This window comes from Pinus tabuliformis, chromosome 4_1, assembly GCF_031772625.1.
Source record: "Pinus tabuliformis cultivar Carrire ecotype Pingquan chromosome 4_1, CPIR1, whole genome shotgun sequence".
NCBI lineage: Eukaryota > Viridiplantae > Streptophyta > Pinopsida > Pinales > Pinaceae > Pinus > Pinus tabuliformis.
The window spans coordinates 257340957-257358184 of record NC_142303.1 but is presented as its reverse complement, the minus strand read 5'-3'; the positions used below and the strand labels follow the sequence as shown (position 1 = coordinate 257358184).

Here is a 17228-nt window from a genome sequence, read left to right as displayed (position 1 = left end):
AGGGTTTTGGGATGTTGAATGTAATGTAGGATTGATCAACTTGGTGGGGGGTTAGGAAATGAGGCAACAAGGGATTATGGGGAAGGAGGAGAGTCCTTTGTGACAAAACTGTGAGCTATGAAACCCTCGTAGCAAATTTGTTTGTGTTGGGTATGAATTTTTGTTTCAATCTTTATTCACCCTTACACCACCATCTCTTATCATAAAATCTGAAGCAATGTCAACATGGAATACCCTACCTGACAACTCCACGCAAGGGATAAGAAATTTGAAAATATTTGACACAGTTTCGGGCTTTGAACTGTGTGCGCCATGGCAAGAACGCAATGCGTCGCACCCTCTATGTGCATCGCGCCTGTTCAAATTAACACTGGGCAAAAATCCCCAGTGTGCCGCGCGCTCTATGTACATCGCGCCCATTCAAATTAACACTGGGCGGAAATCCCCAGTGCACCGCGCTCCAACCTTTGACACAGTCACGGCCTTTCAACTGCGGTTTGTTCTTCAACCTCCAGATTTGACTTTGCTATAAGATTTCATGAATGTAACTTGGTACAAATGATTTATATACTTGGAGAAATATCTTGCAAGAGTTGGATTTGATTTTTTCTTTCTCCAAAACCCATTTTGTAATGTTTTCGCTTTGGCACTTTTTCACAATTAATGCAACTTTGCTTTTCACACTTCCTTTTGATTTCTTAGACTAAAATGATGGAATTTCTGGCAATTTTTTGCAGGGGTGGCCGACATGGAATTTGGCTAAGGAGACCAGGGCTACGCTTGGAGAAATTCACTGAAAAACTTTTTGAAAATTATTACGAATGGCAAACTGTTGACTTTTCTCCAAAACAGAGTTTTGAAGAACAATTGTAATCTATCGATATGACGATGAAAATATTTGAATCACAACTTTATAAGAGCCTCCCTCTGGCCTTGCTAGCTTTATTGGACATTGGTTGAAGACCAACTGACTAATCCTTAGACTTAATGACCGAAATGACTCTTGTCCATTAAAAGATCGAACATTGACTGTCATGGACTTTAATACACATTGATGAAAAGACCTAAGCCAGCAGGTACAAGACATGAGGGGAATGAATGATAAGGCCCTTCCGTCAGATTATGGCATGCCACTAGCAGAATGCAGCTGAGTGAATGGAGGGAGACACCTAAAAATGAAATGCAGAAAGAGTTTTGATCTCTGACGAAGGACTGACAAGACCGACTCTAACACATCCTCTGCTAGTATGGTCTATGTCCATGTGACCTCCTTTGGTTTATGTAATAGCTCTATTCAGTGACTACTTCAGCCCCTTGGTATACAGCTTGAAGTCCGATCAAGGAAGGGCACTTATCTATAGAATGATATTATTCACAAACTGAACAAACCTCTATAGAGCTCAATGTGCATTCATTCCTAGGATGCCTCCTAGTGCATCTAGGGCAAAAATTGGCCAAATCCCTCTGTGCTTCCTCTTGTTTTCTTTTGATATGTAAGGTATACATTTGCATGGCAAGAGTCTGTAGCATCTCACTCTTGAAGTCTTCCAACATGTTTCCAATTTCACCTTTAATGGATGAATTGGAATAAGAGGTACTGGTTGTGGGTTGACTCCCCCTACCTTTCTTTCTGGCTACTCTAGAATGGTTTCTAAAAATAGTCTTTATGTCCTCATAGGATAGTTGGTAGATGTCTCCCCTAGACAATAAATGGAGGTTGTCTAAAAGGTCTTCCCAAATTCCCCTGAGCAAGGCCAACTTCAAAGACTCAGGCTCAAGTCTACACCTGGCCCTTTTGTAACTGAGCTGGAACCTCTCTTCATAGTCTTCGAGGGACTCATCACTTCCTATGGTCATTCAAAATATTTCTTCTTTGGTATCTTTTGACCTACAATAGTCTCGATAATTGTTGTTAAAGGCCTGCTGCATCTGAGCCCAAGTTGTGATGCTATTGCCAGGTAATCCAATGAACTAGCGCAGTGCTGCATCCTTGAGAGTAGAAGGGAACAATTTCAACTTTTGCTCATCTTCTACATAGTCATAAGTTCAACAGATGACAACAAACTTGAACAAGAAGGTGTTAGGATATCCTGTAGTTAGACCATGGAAGCGAGGTAGGGCTGAAGGACTTATATTCTTCATTTTGGTGGCCCCATTGGTCTCTCGAATGGGGAAGGTACCCTTTATTCTCTCTCCATTTCCCCTAACATTTCTGTTTTCAGCCATTGGCTCCAAAGGAAAGTTTTCTTCTTCTTCTTCCCCTATGGGTTCTTCAAATATGTCTGGATGTTCACCTAAGGGTTATTCTTCATTACAACCACTGAAGAAGAGAGAAGGTTGGCTATGTGAAGCAGTGGGAGTGTTGGGAAAAAAATTTCCCAAGTTATCTCTACTCCTACGAGGTATGAAAGGAAATATTTTTGGTTGGCTTTTTGTTTTTTTCCCCACACTTAAAGTACCTGAAAAGACTAAAATTGTGATGGAACAAAACAAATTGCAACTAGCTGAAATGATCTTGCTGAATGGAATTTTGCATAATTGAAAAGGAAAGAAAGGAAATGCAAAACTGAAAGAAAAGAAATGAATAGTCTACTTTTTCTAAAATAAACTATTAGCAGAATGTTGTAATAGGAAGTAGAAGAAAGCATTAATCACAAAATACTTGTTGTGATGATGAACCACACTAGTTGGTTCCAAACGCGTTGACAAAGGTTTTTCTAAATGTGATTTACGCCGAAAATCTTCTTAATATAAATCACAAAATACTCTGACACTTCCCTGACGAAGGCAACAAAAAGTGGTGAGTGCCAATATTTCAGCAAGAACGATACAACTCCTGGGCTACCAACTTTAGTTTTATCAACCCAGTAGTTCGTAACAAACTTGGAAGCGTTAGTGCTATATGCAAAAGTACTAATTCTCACTGCAGGTTGTCACCTAGTTAGCTTGGGCAAGATTGCTAGGAGGGAAAGTCAAATTCTATAGATTGTAGAAGAAGCTCTGTGTGATGAAAGGAAGGAAAGATTACTCTACAGACGCTATTCTAACTGCAGAAAGGAGAAAGACTGGAATGTAAAGCAAAACCTAGTATACCCTAATTAATAAGCTAATTTTACTTTTACCAAAAACCATATGAAAACCATGAAAGCAATGCCATTACCTACTCAAGGAAGTAAAAAACATCTAACCATGCTATTTCTGGAAGTAAAAGAGAGAAAACATATTTTTGGATTTTTATGTGTTTTTATGTGAATTTAACATGAATCTAATTTATTATGTGTGAGTGTGGCAGTGAACAGGTGGCGTTAGAGGGTGGTTTTGGAGCTTGGGAGGATGTAGGATGGTGTGTATCAGTCCTAGGAGGTCTTAGGTGTCCTTCTAGAAGCTTTTCCCACACTCGGCCTTCAAAAGAAAGCCTACAGGAAAAACTACAGGAGGAAAACAGGGAAACTACAGGAGGCCTACAAGAGGAGGTTGAGAGCAATTTTTGTTATTTTGAGGGTGTGAGAGTGAGTGGAAGAGGTAGATGAAGGTTGGAATGAGGTTTTAGGGTGCCTAAGGTTTACCATAAATCACTAGGAGAGAGAAAGATGATTGGGTTTGCTCAAGGAGAGAGGAAGAAGTTCTATGAAAATTGAAGGAAACTAGGGCAGAATTGAGGTGAGATTTGGGAGACCTATGGGGCATGGATCAGATGGAGGGTGTGGTTGTTGGTAATCTAGCCTACTTCTGGAAGGGATCTGCTGCATAGAAACTAAGAGTCAACAAAGAAAATCAAGCAACCAATGAAATGAGTGCATCTTAGGAAAAACAGAGTTTTGCATTAAAATGGCCTAAACTATGATGTATAGAAGGAAATGTTGGGAAATTTTCTAGGAAAGGAAAGCATGCAAAAGCACTATTGCAAATCAGGAAGTGAACATGATAAATAAGATCTAAAGTAAAGCAAAACTAGACTATCAACCTACTAGAGAGATGTAAACACTAGAAGTCCTACGAATGAGGAAAATCTGTGTTTTTGGGGCAACAAGAGAATCTTTTCCTCAAATCATGGTTTGAGAGGGAGAAAGAGAGACCAAGGAATTTTTTCTATCCTTTTGAATCTTCTCTGATCATTGCTTAACCTACTACAGAAAGCACAAATGGAAGCAAGCTACTAAATCATCAAAAGCAACCCATTCTTAAACATAAGAGAAATACGTCTAACAGCAAACTAAACTACAAACTGAAGTAAAGCATACAAATACAAGTAAACAGAAGCTTGGCTACTTGGATTGGGCCCTAACCCAAGAGCTTCAGCCCTCTGAGGTAACTTAGTGCTAGCTCAAAAAGGATTCCATCTTCATTATCAAAAAATATCAAGATTACATAAAACTGTCATAAAATAGTAAGCTCGAAATTTGAGCAGAGTTTACACAAGCAAAAAAAAATCAACCCTAGTGAGGCCCTAGGCCTCTCTACTTATACATCTGAAGCTACCAATAACTTCCTGAAAATCATGGAGGGTTGGCTCCCAAAACTCGAGATAACTATCAATCATCTTCCACTTGCTCGACTGCCTTCTAGTGCATGATTCGGCTGCTTGTACTCTGAGTTGAATGAAGGGGAATTCGAAGTGAGGAGAAAAAAATGAGGGGGATTCCCTACTATAATTCCTCTCCTTTGTCTACTTCAAGTTATTGCTATAGTTTGACCATTAGATCCTTGACTTTGACCTCGAAATCCATCAATAATGTGCATTAAATACATGTTAGACCACATGGCATAATAACTAACTCAACTCACCCTATAAGCATAAATATAATCAGAAAATCATACAATAAGCTAAGAGAATGGTTGATTTGACTAGGTTAGGAGGTAAAATGAGCCTATATAATTCCCATTTCCGAGGCTCATTAATCATGTGGAAAGAAGCTCGATTTTCTAAGTACCAGACACTTCCCAACACTAAGATTCAATATGTGTAAACTCTGCTCAAATTTCGAGCTTACTATTTTATGACAGGTTTATGTAATCTTGATATTTTTTGATAATGAAGATGGAATCCTTTTTGAGCTAGCACTAAGTTACCTCAGAGGGCTGAAGCTCTTGGGTTAGGGCCCAATCCAAGTAGCCAAGCTTCTGTTTAATGCAGTGATAGAATAAGATTCAAAAAGGCCAATAGTAGGCTCTGATCTCCTTTCTTCCTTGTTGGGACTATTATTTGAGGTCAAGGCACTACTGCTGCCACCGAAAACACAGTTTTGCTCTTCCATGCAATTTATAGTGTGTTGACTTGATTTGGAAAGATTGATATATTGATTCATATTCTGTTACCTAGATCATTTCCTATTCTTTTACAATAGATCTCTCTGAATGCTTTTCTGTTCAAAGGTTACTGTTCAACATTTTCTATTTGTAGGTCGGAAATTAGGTCAAGCTAGAGAAATTTATGTTTTCATGGTATAGTTAGTCCTTTCTTTGATCAGTTTTTGTAAGTAGATGTGTAGATCTCTTACAGGACACCTTAGCTCACCATCCATCCATAAATCAACCAACACCAACTCACTTTCCATAGATTTCCCAAGTCATTCGCAACATTTCGCCAGTTTGCCCTAATTTTTGCATTTTTCTCCATAAGCTTCCCTCTTGCCATTTGAATAAATCCAACCATCATGTTCTTTCTTGATCTTCCTTGACAAGCTCCAGACACTTCAACACCTTCATCTAGCTTTCAATTACCCTTTCCCATCGTTTTTGCACCTTAAAAACTCCAAAAATAGCTTTTGGCCTCCCCCTGTAGATCCTTATGTAGATCCCCTACAGCCTCCTGTAGAATTCCCTGTAAGTGGTCTTTTGAAATCCAATTGTAATGGAAGTCTTCATAAGGGTACTAGGGGATTCTTAGGACCTCTCCACACCTTCCTCCACCTCTGCAAAATTCAACTCCATCTTCCTTCACCACCAAACCTCTGTACAATCACTACCAAATAAATCACAAGCATAATAATTTCACATAAAAATGCATAAAAGCACAAAAATATGTTTTCTTCTCATTTCTTTTCAGAAGTAGTTTGGATAAATGAAATTTACTTTTCAGTAGTCAATGGCACTCCTTTCATCAGTTTTCATCTCTTTTCCTGCGAAAGTAGGGTTAGTGGGTGAATTAAGGTTTGCTAGGGTTTGCTTTTACATTCCAATCTTCTTTCTCTTTCTACAAGTAGAATAGTCCTCGTAGAGTTGGCTTTCTTTCATCACAGTTAAAAGCTTCTTTTGAGAATTCATAGAAGTTGGCTTAAGATCCTAGTGATCTTGCACTAGCTGACCAAGTGACAGCCTGCAGTAAGAGCTAGTACTTGTGCATTCAACACCGTCACTTCCAAGTTTGTTACAAACTACCGGGTTAATAAAAGTAAAGTAGGAAGCTGCAGGAGTTGCAACATTATTGTTGCAATACTGGTGCTCACAAGGTGTCTTGGAAGGAGATTATTTCACCTTGGTAGATGAAGAATCTTCAATGTTAATGGGAGTCTTTGATTAGGGTTGAGGTTTGCCTGTTTTAATTTTGGTACTCTTCCTTGCCCTGAAATACATGGAGGATTTTCTTTTCCTCTTTTGCTTCTGCTGGACTATTGTACTGAGGGCAGTGAGGGTAGCTGCTGCTTCTCTTTCCAAAGTTTCAAGGGACTCTTCTCTTTGCTCTACCTTTTCTCCATCTTATGTCTCTTTTTCCTCCTCCTGATCTGTCTCTTTTTCTACCTCCTATTCTGTCTCTTCAAATCTCCCCTCCTCTATTTATTTTCTTTCCTCCTTTCTCTCTTGCTCTACTATGTCACCACTAGCTTCATCATCTCCTCCTTGTTGTTCTCCCTCCTCACTGACAACAGGACTGACATCATAGGTTAATGCCTTGAAGTCATCCTCAACTGTCATATTTTTGAAAACTTCCCATGGTGAGCTAGATACTATGAATTTCATTCTTGTACCTTGGTGCTGGAGTCAATGAGGGACTGAAGGAGAAAGTAAGGGATACTGAGCTTTTGATGTGCTGGGGTATCCATGCCATATCTCAATTCTTGGAGGATTCTAAAATGATATCCATAAACAATGTTGTGCCTCCCCTCACAAGAAATGTATTTGATCACTTGGTAGCTAACATCATCCCAGGGATATGGTACACTAGACCTCCTAATTCCATTTTTGTCTTCAACAGGGGTTTCATTATCTTGGGAGAAGTTCCTCTTGGTAGCCTGGCCAATTATTTTCTCATCTTTACTCCAAGGCAACCCAAGAGGAAGGGTAGTGACCTTACTGATGAATTCGGGAGTTATTTCAATGGAGAGACATCTAATGGTAACAGTAGCATGAGTTCTTGTGTGAGGGACTAGAGAGAGAGCAAATTCATGGGCAATTTCATCATCAAACCCTCTAAGCTTCTCAAATAAATTCATCCAGTTTGCACTTGTAAATATTTCCACCACTTGAGGATGTGAATGGAGTCTAGTCGAGTTAGAGGGCCCCTTTCTCATAAACCCCCCTCTCATAATGCCTGTACTTCTTTTGAAAAACCAGATATGGAGGTGGAGACAAATAATTTTGAGTCAAATAGAAAAATAGAGGGGACTGTGTTTTCTTTAAAACAATTGTTTTTTAATGAATTTCTACCCTCTTAAAGACTCATTTTATCTTCAATTTGAGACCAACTCCTTCTCATTTTGATATTCAAAAGAGGGCATTCATGAACCCTACCTCTTCAGACTAAAATTCGTGCCAAAAATCATGTTTCCTCCCTTCAAAATGACTCATTACCCCTCTTGTAGAAGCCTGTTGTCCCTCTTGTAGATTTCCTGTAGGTGCTCCTGTAGAAAACCTATAGGGCTCTTGTAGAAGATGCCGAGAGAAAAAATATGGAGGAAATCGATGGAGGATGGTGGATATGAGGCTGTGGGGGCATAAGAAGACTACTGTGTGGCTGAGTTACGAGGAGAAACTAAAGAAAAGGTGGTGAGAATGCGTGGGGAGGAGTGCTCATTACCTTTTATGGTTGTTTTCGGTTATGAGTGATGAGCTGGCAAGGTGTACGTTTCCCAGATTAGGACCGTTGGTCCCCACCTACTTGGTCATCATGACCCCCCTCATAATCATCCCCTCATTACTACATCGAAGTCAACTCTTCCTCCCACTACCTATCCTTCGCATCTTTTGCTTGAGTTGATTGTGCGCACATGTGGGTGATATCTCGATTAAGTGGAACCAATTAAATGAAGGTGGCCAAGTTAAATGGCCACCTTTCCCTTTTTCGATTTCAACCATCTTGTTTCCTTCATATGATTCCTAATTACACAAATGCAGATAGAGGATTGACTTAGCTACTTCCCTGTAATCCAAGTGTATTTGCTGCCGTCGACTGTGAGGTGTTGTGGCTTCCTCTGTTGCATGCTTTCATTTTCACTCATGCATGATGTCTCTGCTTGCTAATGTGTTGTTGTGTTTTTTTGTAGGTTCTTCTTTTGCTAGAGCTGAGCTTCATGTGCCTTTTCAACCTTCGGATGTGCTGTCCCTTGTTGCTGGTGCTGAACTTCTATAGGATCAACTGCTACAGGAATTCCTATAGGAGCTCCTGTAGCTGCTTCTCCCCTTGAAAATTTAGCTATTTCCCTATGCTTGGAGATTGATAATGATGCTAGAGGTGGAGATGACTGATGGAGGGATAGTAGGTAAGCTTCATGAAAAGTTAATGGTGCCTTTTCCTCCTTTTATTTTTGTTTTTTTTTTAAATTGAAAAACTGTTTTTCTGTGTTTTTTCTTGGAAAGGAAAAAAAATAATAATAATGATTCTTGGAGTGTGATTTAGGCTTGGAAATGATGGCAAGGAGGTTTGAAGATGGTAAGAGGGATTATAGATTCCTCATGAAGCTTTTTTTGTCCCTCATACTACCTCCTGTAGACACTTTTGGCTCTCTGTAGTTACTGTTAGGTTCCTATACCAATAGGTTTCATTTTTCATGATTGACTGTATAAGAGCCAAATATGTTCATCCTTGCATGCTGCAAAGGTTCAATATTTTGTAAACAAATCAAGAAAATTAAAAAATAAAAAGAGGGTATGCCCTAAAATAAAAATCAAAGGGCAAAAAGAGTAAATTGGTGAGAAAAAATGATGAAAATGAACCCCAAACCGAAAGACCAAGAAAGCGTGCTAGTTTAAATGCCACTATTGTTCCATTGTTGCAGAACTTCATTATGTACATGTGGCTAGTTCTGCACACAGTTGATGAATAGCCAGATAGTTCAATCCTGGTGAGATCATGTTTGAATTTACTTGTCTTTATAATAGAGAATAAAGATCTGTCCAAACAGTTCAAGCTTGGTAGATGAGTGAAAAGGTAGAGAAACAAAGGAGCCCAACTGCTTAATCTGGGCCCTTGGAAGAGATAAGGGTAGATTTAGATAGGAGGGCATTCAAAGAAAAAGAGGAAAATCAGGGTTTGCTAGTCCAAATGCACCCAATCAAAAGAAAGAAAAAATGCTAGGTGTATTAGGCTGGGTAGGTAGTTTGAGGTTGCAGAAGCAAGTTTGTGATCATTTTTGTCTTGTCAAGAAAGACTTATCTCATGTATGTCACAAATACCACGGGAAAGTGACTGCAGGATAGTGGAAGCATGACTAACTCCCCGTTTCATTCCCCCGGAAATCATTTACCAACAACCCCTCAAGGACCTTGGGATCTGCCCAATAGTCCTATTTCACTTCATTCTATGAGAAGTGCTAAGTTGAACTCTGAGTTTACTTAGTGAAAAGAAGCCACATTTCTTGTGTAAAAGATCTTACCGTTTTTTCATCTCCCTTAAAATCTAAGTTATTACCTCATGAACTTAGCGTTACCTATCCATAAAATCATATTGACATTAACTCTATTATTTACCTCCTTTATCATTCCCCATCCCTATTTTATAAAAACTATATCAAAAAACCCAAAAAATACTTAAAATATCCCTACCCTTGGCAACTATAGCCATATAACACAAGTTCGGGAATTATTAATCCATCTGGGGCTTTAATAATAACCCTTCCTCGTTCATAAATCATTAGGGGTTAATTTAACATCTGGTTAAATTAAAAACCACGCTGAACCCCTCACATGAACCATACATTAACCTGGCACACATAAAAAAGGGATTAGTTTTACATTCAGTTAAACTAATAACCATACCCGCCTGTATGAACCATATAAATTACCATAACCCAAATTTTTATACCCCCGCGAATATTAAAAACATTAAAAAATTACCGCAGGTCCCGTATCATAACCACCCGCTATATGCATTTCCCGTCCACCGTCCAATCCCGCGTCGTAGATCCAACGGCTGGTGGCAATATTGGATGGGCAGTATTGCTGCCTCCTGCCACGTGTTGGCTTCTCGGCGTGATCGGAGCCCCCTCCTGTGAAACCACCATTGCCCAAAGGTGGTGCGGGGAATACCACTTACCGACCGACTGCCTACCCCCTGACGTCATCCCCACGTCACATGATGACGTCGCATCCACGTCGCCCACCACTGCTCTGCACCAGTGCCATGTCATCTGTTCACATCACCACCCCGCCACCGTGTCGTTCGCCACGTCATCTGACACGTCAGCTTCCATGTCATCCTTCGTACCTGCTACACGACAAAAGTACGTCATGATGACGTCATCACAAAAAAGCGACAAAAAGCGCTAAAATGCCCAAATTTTGTTAAAAGTCATGAAAGTGATGGTTTATGTTCATTTTTATTTGTTCGCTTATGGAGACCGTGCATGCAACTTATGACCAATTCGCCACCTAGACGAATTCACCCTGCAAACTCGGCCCCCTCAGCTCAGTGTTGTACCTGCAATTTGTACGAGTCGCCTCTGAAACAGGTATTTACCCTGTTATCTCAAAATCAGGCCCTGGAAGGCTGCTGACCAGGAAGACTTCAAGTAACTATCTCAAACCGACTTTAGGCTGAGGCTTAGCCTCCTCAACCTGAGAGGGCTCTCTCTTGATGGATTAATGATTTTGATTAAAGATAAGATGGCTAACTCTTGTAGAACAACTATGACAAATATGAATGCTGGAAACATATTAAACAACTATCCATTGGGCCTATGGAGTCAACAACACCTCAACATAACAGTGAACTCAACCTTACATAGAAGTCAGGGCACTCAGCATTTAGATATTCAGAACATAATTCATATAGGACCACAGTTTATAAATGCATACAGGAAATCAGAGCACATTCAGTGAGTTCTGAGTGATTATACATCTATACCACTGTAAACAAAACTAAGGAAAGGACAATATCACACATTCTGAATATAAGAAATCCTTCATGAATCCTGAGAAGTAAAATCAAAATTCTATTACTGAAATGAGTCTTTACATAAGCCAAATACAAGCTGTGTCATAAAATTTTCCAACCCTGATTACATTGTTGTTTCAGCTATATATAGAGTTTTTATTCTAACTGATCGAGATTCCTCCTCCAGCATGAGGGGAACTCGAAAACTACTTCTAATGACACCTATCAACCATTTAACTAACTAATAAATACAAAAAAGTGCAAACTGGAGTTTTTTTTAGAGATCTAATTCAACTATGACTCTAACTCCATATTACATGCATGATGGCTTCTCCTCGTTCTCTGACATCTGGTTTTCTTTCAGTTTGGCTGAGATGGGTGTTTAATGCTCCATGTTGACCTTGGATGCTGAATCTTCTTAACTGCCCAGAAATATTAGGAGACTATCCTTGCTTCTCGGGTTCAGTTTTCCCCAAAATATTCGAATGCAAAGAAGCATGTCCTTTATCTTTTAATCACCCAAAATGTAGAAGTCTGCCACGTCCTTGATGCGTTGTAAGCTTTTCCCATGTACATGTGTGCTGCCAAAACTTTCAAAAAGATTTGCCGCTTTCTTCTCTCTTCATCAGTTGCAACCTTGCTATTTTTCCTCACACTGTCCATAACACAGTCTTGTAATATGTATAATATATTCTACTGTATCTTTAATGGTCCCTGGTCCTCATCTACTTCTCTTATTTGATAAGAGATATGCATGATCTGGAAATGAAAGCAATCAGCATCAAGAACTTGTCAGCTAAATACCACTAAGGGCATACTCAGCTATCTGAAATATTTTTAAAGAACCTGAGAACTGAGATAACTTCAGCATTGGAATGAGTGCTGTGTCTTGAATTTGCTCCAAACGATTTCACCTTGTTGCAATAATGCAAGAGAATGGTCTTCTGCGGTTATCAAGGCCCTAAATTCATGAGACATATTTACACGCAGATAGTTATTTATAAAAACCTTTTGTAAGATACCCTTTTGAGGATCTAGTTCAATAATCTCCCTCAAAATTTCATTCTTTTGACCATCATCCAGCATAATAGTCAGAGAAACCCTGTTCTTGTCTAGGTGTTGCACCACTGCAAACACTTGCTGCTTTGATGATAACAGTAGGCTCGACCTTGAAATCCACCTTGAGAACTAGAGGATGAGCCACCAGATCGTTGCTGTACACTCTGGCCTATTTTCAAGGATGCCGCAGTTGCTGCATCAGTTTTTTGCTTTGATATCTTCAACATCATCATTAGCAATTGCTTTCTTTAAGTCTGTTACAGCTGACTCTATTTCAGAAATGACATCTGAAGAAAGTTTGTCTTTATATTCGCTCAAACTCTTCTCTACTGAGTATATTGTGCTGTCTGCAGCATTTCTAGCATCGATTAATGCCTTCTTTTCCTGATCTTTTTGAGCATGCATCTCAGCCTCTCTCACCATTTTCTGTATCTCGTCTTCTGTCAGTCCTCCAGACGACCGGATAGTGATATTCTGCTCCTTATTCGTGGCTTTGTCTTTAGCAGATACAGTCACAATACCGTTTGCATCAATGTCGAAGGTAACCTCTATTTGAGGTACACCTCTGGGTGCTGGTGGAATGCCAACAAGCTCAAACTCGCCAAGCAGCTTATTATCTGAAGCCATTTCCCGCTCACCTTGCAATACTCTCACTCCTACCTGAGTTTGACCATCTGCAGCAGTTGAAAACACCTGACTTTTCTTTGTTGGAATTGTGGTGTTTCTGTTGATAAGCCGTGTAAATACACCACCAAGAGTTTCAATTCCCCACGACAGAGGAGTAACATCAAGAAGAAGTAACTCTTTCACATCACCACGAAGTATACCACCCTGAATGGCAGCACCCATGGCAACGGCCTCATCGGGGTTCACACCTTTACCACGGCATTTCTCCAACCTCTACCATAAACAAGAATAGCATTCTCCTTGTTATAAGTAGTAAAATCACTTCAAACGCTTTGACAAAATGATTGCGAGAGTAAAGCCTGTAATTCTCTGCAAATTTGATATGACGGACAACAAATCCTCTTCCAGTTGCTCTGTACTTGGCACCTCCATGGAGAAAAGTCCGGCCAAAATAATGAGTTCTTGTTCCAAGGGAAAATGTAAAAAACACAGGGCATAATTGCAGTTGCATTATCACGAAATTCACAACAGCCTTCAGAAGTCCCTGTTCTAAGATGAACCCCATGATCATTGGCACAGCAGTAAATACACCAATTTGGAACAGGAACTGTGTGTTGAGAGCTGCCTCCAGAGCTGTGCTATCCAAAGAACGAGCTTTGTCGGTGATTGCAATATCCAAACCAGACAGGGCCAGGTATGCTTTACCATAAAGAAAAACGTAGACTGTCAAGACTGTCAACATCGTACAAACATAAAAGCCAACAGTCGTGAAGTAGAACGACAAAATCCTGAAAAAGTCAAAAAGCATTCCAAGTCTATATACATCTCTACTAAGAACCTGTTCGCCATTGCCACCAGCGACTTTACCCTCAAACAGAGCAATTTGATTAAGTCCCACATCTCGTCCTTTTCCAACCTTAATGTACTCATGATGAGTGATATTTCCCTGTCTCAAAGTGGAGTTGAAGCCTGCATAAATATCTTCACTTATATTAATGACACGAGATGCCTTGCTTATGCCTCCTCGTGTGATATGAAAAATCCTATCAAAGACATCTGGATGTCCATAATGCATACGGACCTTGAGAGGATTTGCCAGGACACGTTGACCCAAAGTCACAAAACTTGTTTCCTGGTTAGACATGAACCAGGCTAAAGATGATACACTTCCAGTAAATACATGCTCACGAACACTAAGTATTATTGGGGGGCGAAGCCCATGATCACCATGAAATTCTTCAAGAAGATTGCGCATTTTGAGAGCCTCCTCGAAATAGTTGTCTTGATTCATGTCAATTTTTCATCTATAACCTGGCTGTAATAACTTCTGAGTTCATTGCGAGCTGCAGCAAGCTTTGTAATAAACTGTAACATGTATTTCTCCTTTGATTATACAAAAATATCAGAATGCCACATCTTTGTGTGCTGTCAACCTTTGTCCATGTGTGAAGACAAAAGCTCCTCCAAGCTGCCTGACATATTTTGGACTGTAGTAAATGTGTTCACTTTATGACAAAAGTTTAAAGTTGCATTCGAATACATGTTTCCTCCACCTGTATTAACTTTGCTGAAGATTGATAATTTTGCAGGATCCCTTGAAGATATTCCCTTTTCAACATTTCCACTTGCAGTTCAAAACTAGTGACTGAGATTGGATTATTTAGCTTCAGCAGTTTCGTGGCGCGCTACGAAACTGCTGAGATTTAATCATCACCGTCAGCAGTTTCGTAGCGCGCTACAAAACTGCTGAATTGTTTCAAACATCATAGTTTCAACCCAAAACTTTGCTATTTAAGCACTTTACTGTTAAAACCTTCAAATCTGAATGGGAACGTTTGAAAAGATTAATACCAAGAAAAACCATCAAAACTCTGAAACATATCCTTACTTGAAGTGAAATTTCTTTATGGAGATTCTTTTAGTTTTCTCAACTGTATCTTTAAGTCTTCAATTTGTTTCTTCTTGCTTCTAATCCCAGCTCTCAGTTGCCTGTTAACCATTCTGATGTATCTCACCTCCTTTTTCTTGCATTGCCGATATAATGGTAAGTGAAGATGACATGAGATATAAGCTTTTGTTCTGGCTGAAAAATAGGTCTTGGGACAGAGCATCAAACTAATGTGAGCAGTTTGGAAATTAGAATTCTTAAGTGATAACATACCCATTGTTCACCCGTAAACCCTGTTTTCCGAAATTTCTCCATTTGAAATCGACTGAGGAACTAGAATTCAAAGTAAAAAGTGCTCCTGCCTATGAATCACCACCTTTTAATTCACTATGTGAGCCATTGTTCAAAAGAAAACCTGCAAACTTTTCCCTCCTTGGAAAATTGGCCATTAAACCACACTTCGAGCCATTTCCACCGGCAGAGTCAAAACTGCCCAAATAGTGAGTTAATTTGTCAAAATCCACTGCAAAAAAGCACCAGTTCCTCTGTTTTTTCCAGCTTCCCAATTTACCCTGTAGACTTTGTCTTTCTCCTCTGAATTCTACCTAGTGAGGCCATTTCTATATCAAAGCTTAGTCTACAAATTCCCTGGGAAAGGCTTCAGAGCCGGTGTTCTATTGTCTGTTGTTGCACAAACCCGAGTTCCAAATTACAAACACAGAGAATTTAAATATGGCCACTCCAGCAACCTTGAATATCACTCCTCTCAATGCACCCCACAAGGAATTAGAAGCACTACCTTTGGCTGATAGGGACTACTTAATCCAAGACTTGGTTGGTGACAGAAACCACCTGCAGACATTTTGTGAGCTGAGGAACAATTATTTGAAGAACAGTGACATTTATGGCATATGGGAATCAAATTTTCCCATATACTTCCTCCCTTCTGTCAATATCTTCCCTGAAATGATTCGCCTCTGCTGTGAAAACTATGAGCCAACTCAAAGGGCAGTTAAGTCTCCATCTGGGAGCATCCTCTTTCATATAACTCCTGACTCCATCAATCAAATGCTAAAATTCAAGCAAACTCAGCTTCTGTTCCCTCTTTCTATGAAATTCCTGCTCGATGAAGGTCCCAAACTCTCCAGCTCAGAGATAGCCCGAATTGCCCAAGTATTCATGAGAGCAGATCACCAACCTACAGGGCCACCTCCTTTTCTCTATGTACATTTCAATGAAGTGGGTAAATTACTAGTTGACATGATATCTTATGTTATGGGTTTCAAGACAAGTGAACATATTGATCAAACTATATTGGTCTTGCTATCTTCATTTAGCCCAGGACAGCCCCCTACTATCAAATACAATTATGCCAAATTCATTGCCAATAAGATACATGACCAACTACTGAAACTGGATAGGGAGGGAGTCTTCAAGTATTCATCTTACATCTATCATCTATTCCTGTATTATCAGCGAGACTGTTTCCAATGCCCCATTAAAATATTGGACTCCAAAGGAGAAAAGAGGTCTGTGATTTTTTGAACCTCAGTCTTTCATGAAGTCCGCAACTCTCCCTACTCTTACTGTGAGTTCATTGACGTGTTTGTCTATCCAGTCTCTTCTCTCCTGATGAGAACTCCTCCTGCTAGGCTATCCTATGACATTCAGAAAATATTGCAGCTTTCAAAAAACTACAAAATAGGTGACTGGTACTTTTACCAGAATCACATTGTCATCAGGATATGGCTGTGAGTTGTGTCCCTACAGGCTGCCAAGATATGTGCCAATGAGACTATTTGCCTTGGAATATTACAGGCAATTTATCAACTCAGATTTAACTAATTTTCATAGCACCAAGAAAAAGGCTCAGTTGAAATTCAAAGACCAACTAGGCCCCTTTGTCATGAACAAAAAAGAAGGATGGCCAGATGATGATCAAATATTGGGGGAGAAACTCAGGTTAAAAATAAGTTTTTGGTGGGTACCTTATGACCCAAGTGGCTTTATCAATGCCAAAAAAATAAAATATAGGCTGTCAGCCTATGAACATTGCAAAATCCCACAGATAGATCAATTTTCGAACCAAGATGAGTGGGTGGAAGAGACACTAGTTGAAGAGTTCACCCAAGAAGAAATAATGGAGCAAAATGTGAAAGATTTGGAAAAAACTCTTGACTTGGAGGTGGTGCTATGCACTTCCCGAAAAAACCTGTTTTTTCCTTGAAAATTCCAAAATTGCCAAAAAGTTTACCAAATTTCTTGAAATTTGGCATGAATGATCCGAATCAAGTACTATGCTGGGCCAATGAAGCTTTAGCTAAGATCTTGAGCTTATTTTGCTCT

General features: G+C 39.6%; 1 protein-coding gene and 1 pseudogene across 1 annotated transcript; both read right to left on the bottom strand.

Moving 5' to 3' along the window:
* Positions 1-12420: 12420 nt before the first annotated feature.
* LOC149175253 (heat shock 70 kDa protein, mitochondrial pseudogene) lies at positions 12421-13227 on the bottom strand (annotated as a pseudogene).
* A 17-nt stretch (positions 13228-13244) lies between these two features.
* LOC149175252 (callose synthase 10-like) lies at positions 13245-14285 on the bottom strand. Its single transcript, XM_089421089.1, has one exon. The coding sequence runs from the start codon at positions 14283-14285 to the stop codon at positions 13245-13247; it is 1041 nt and encodes a 346-aa protein (XP_089277215.1).
* Positions 14286-17228: the final 2943 nt, after the last annotated feature.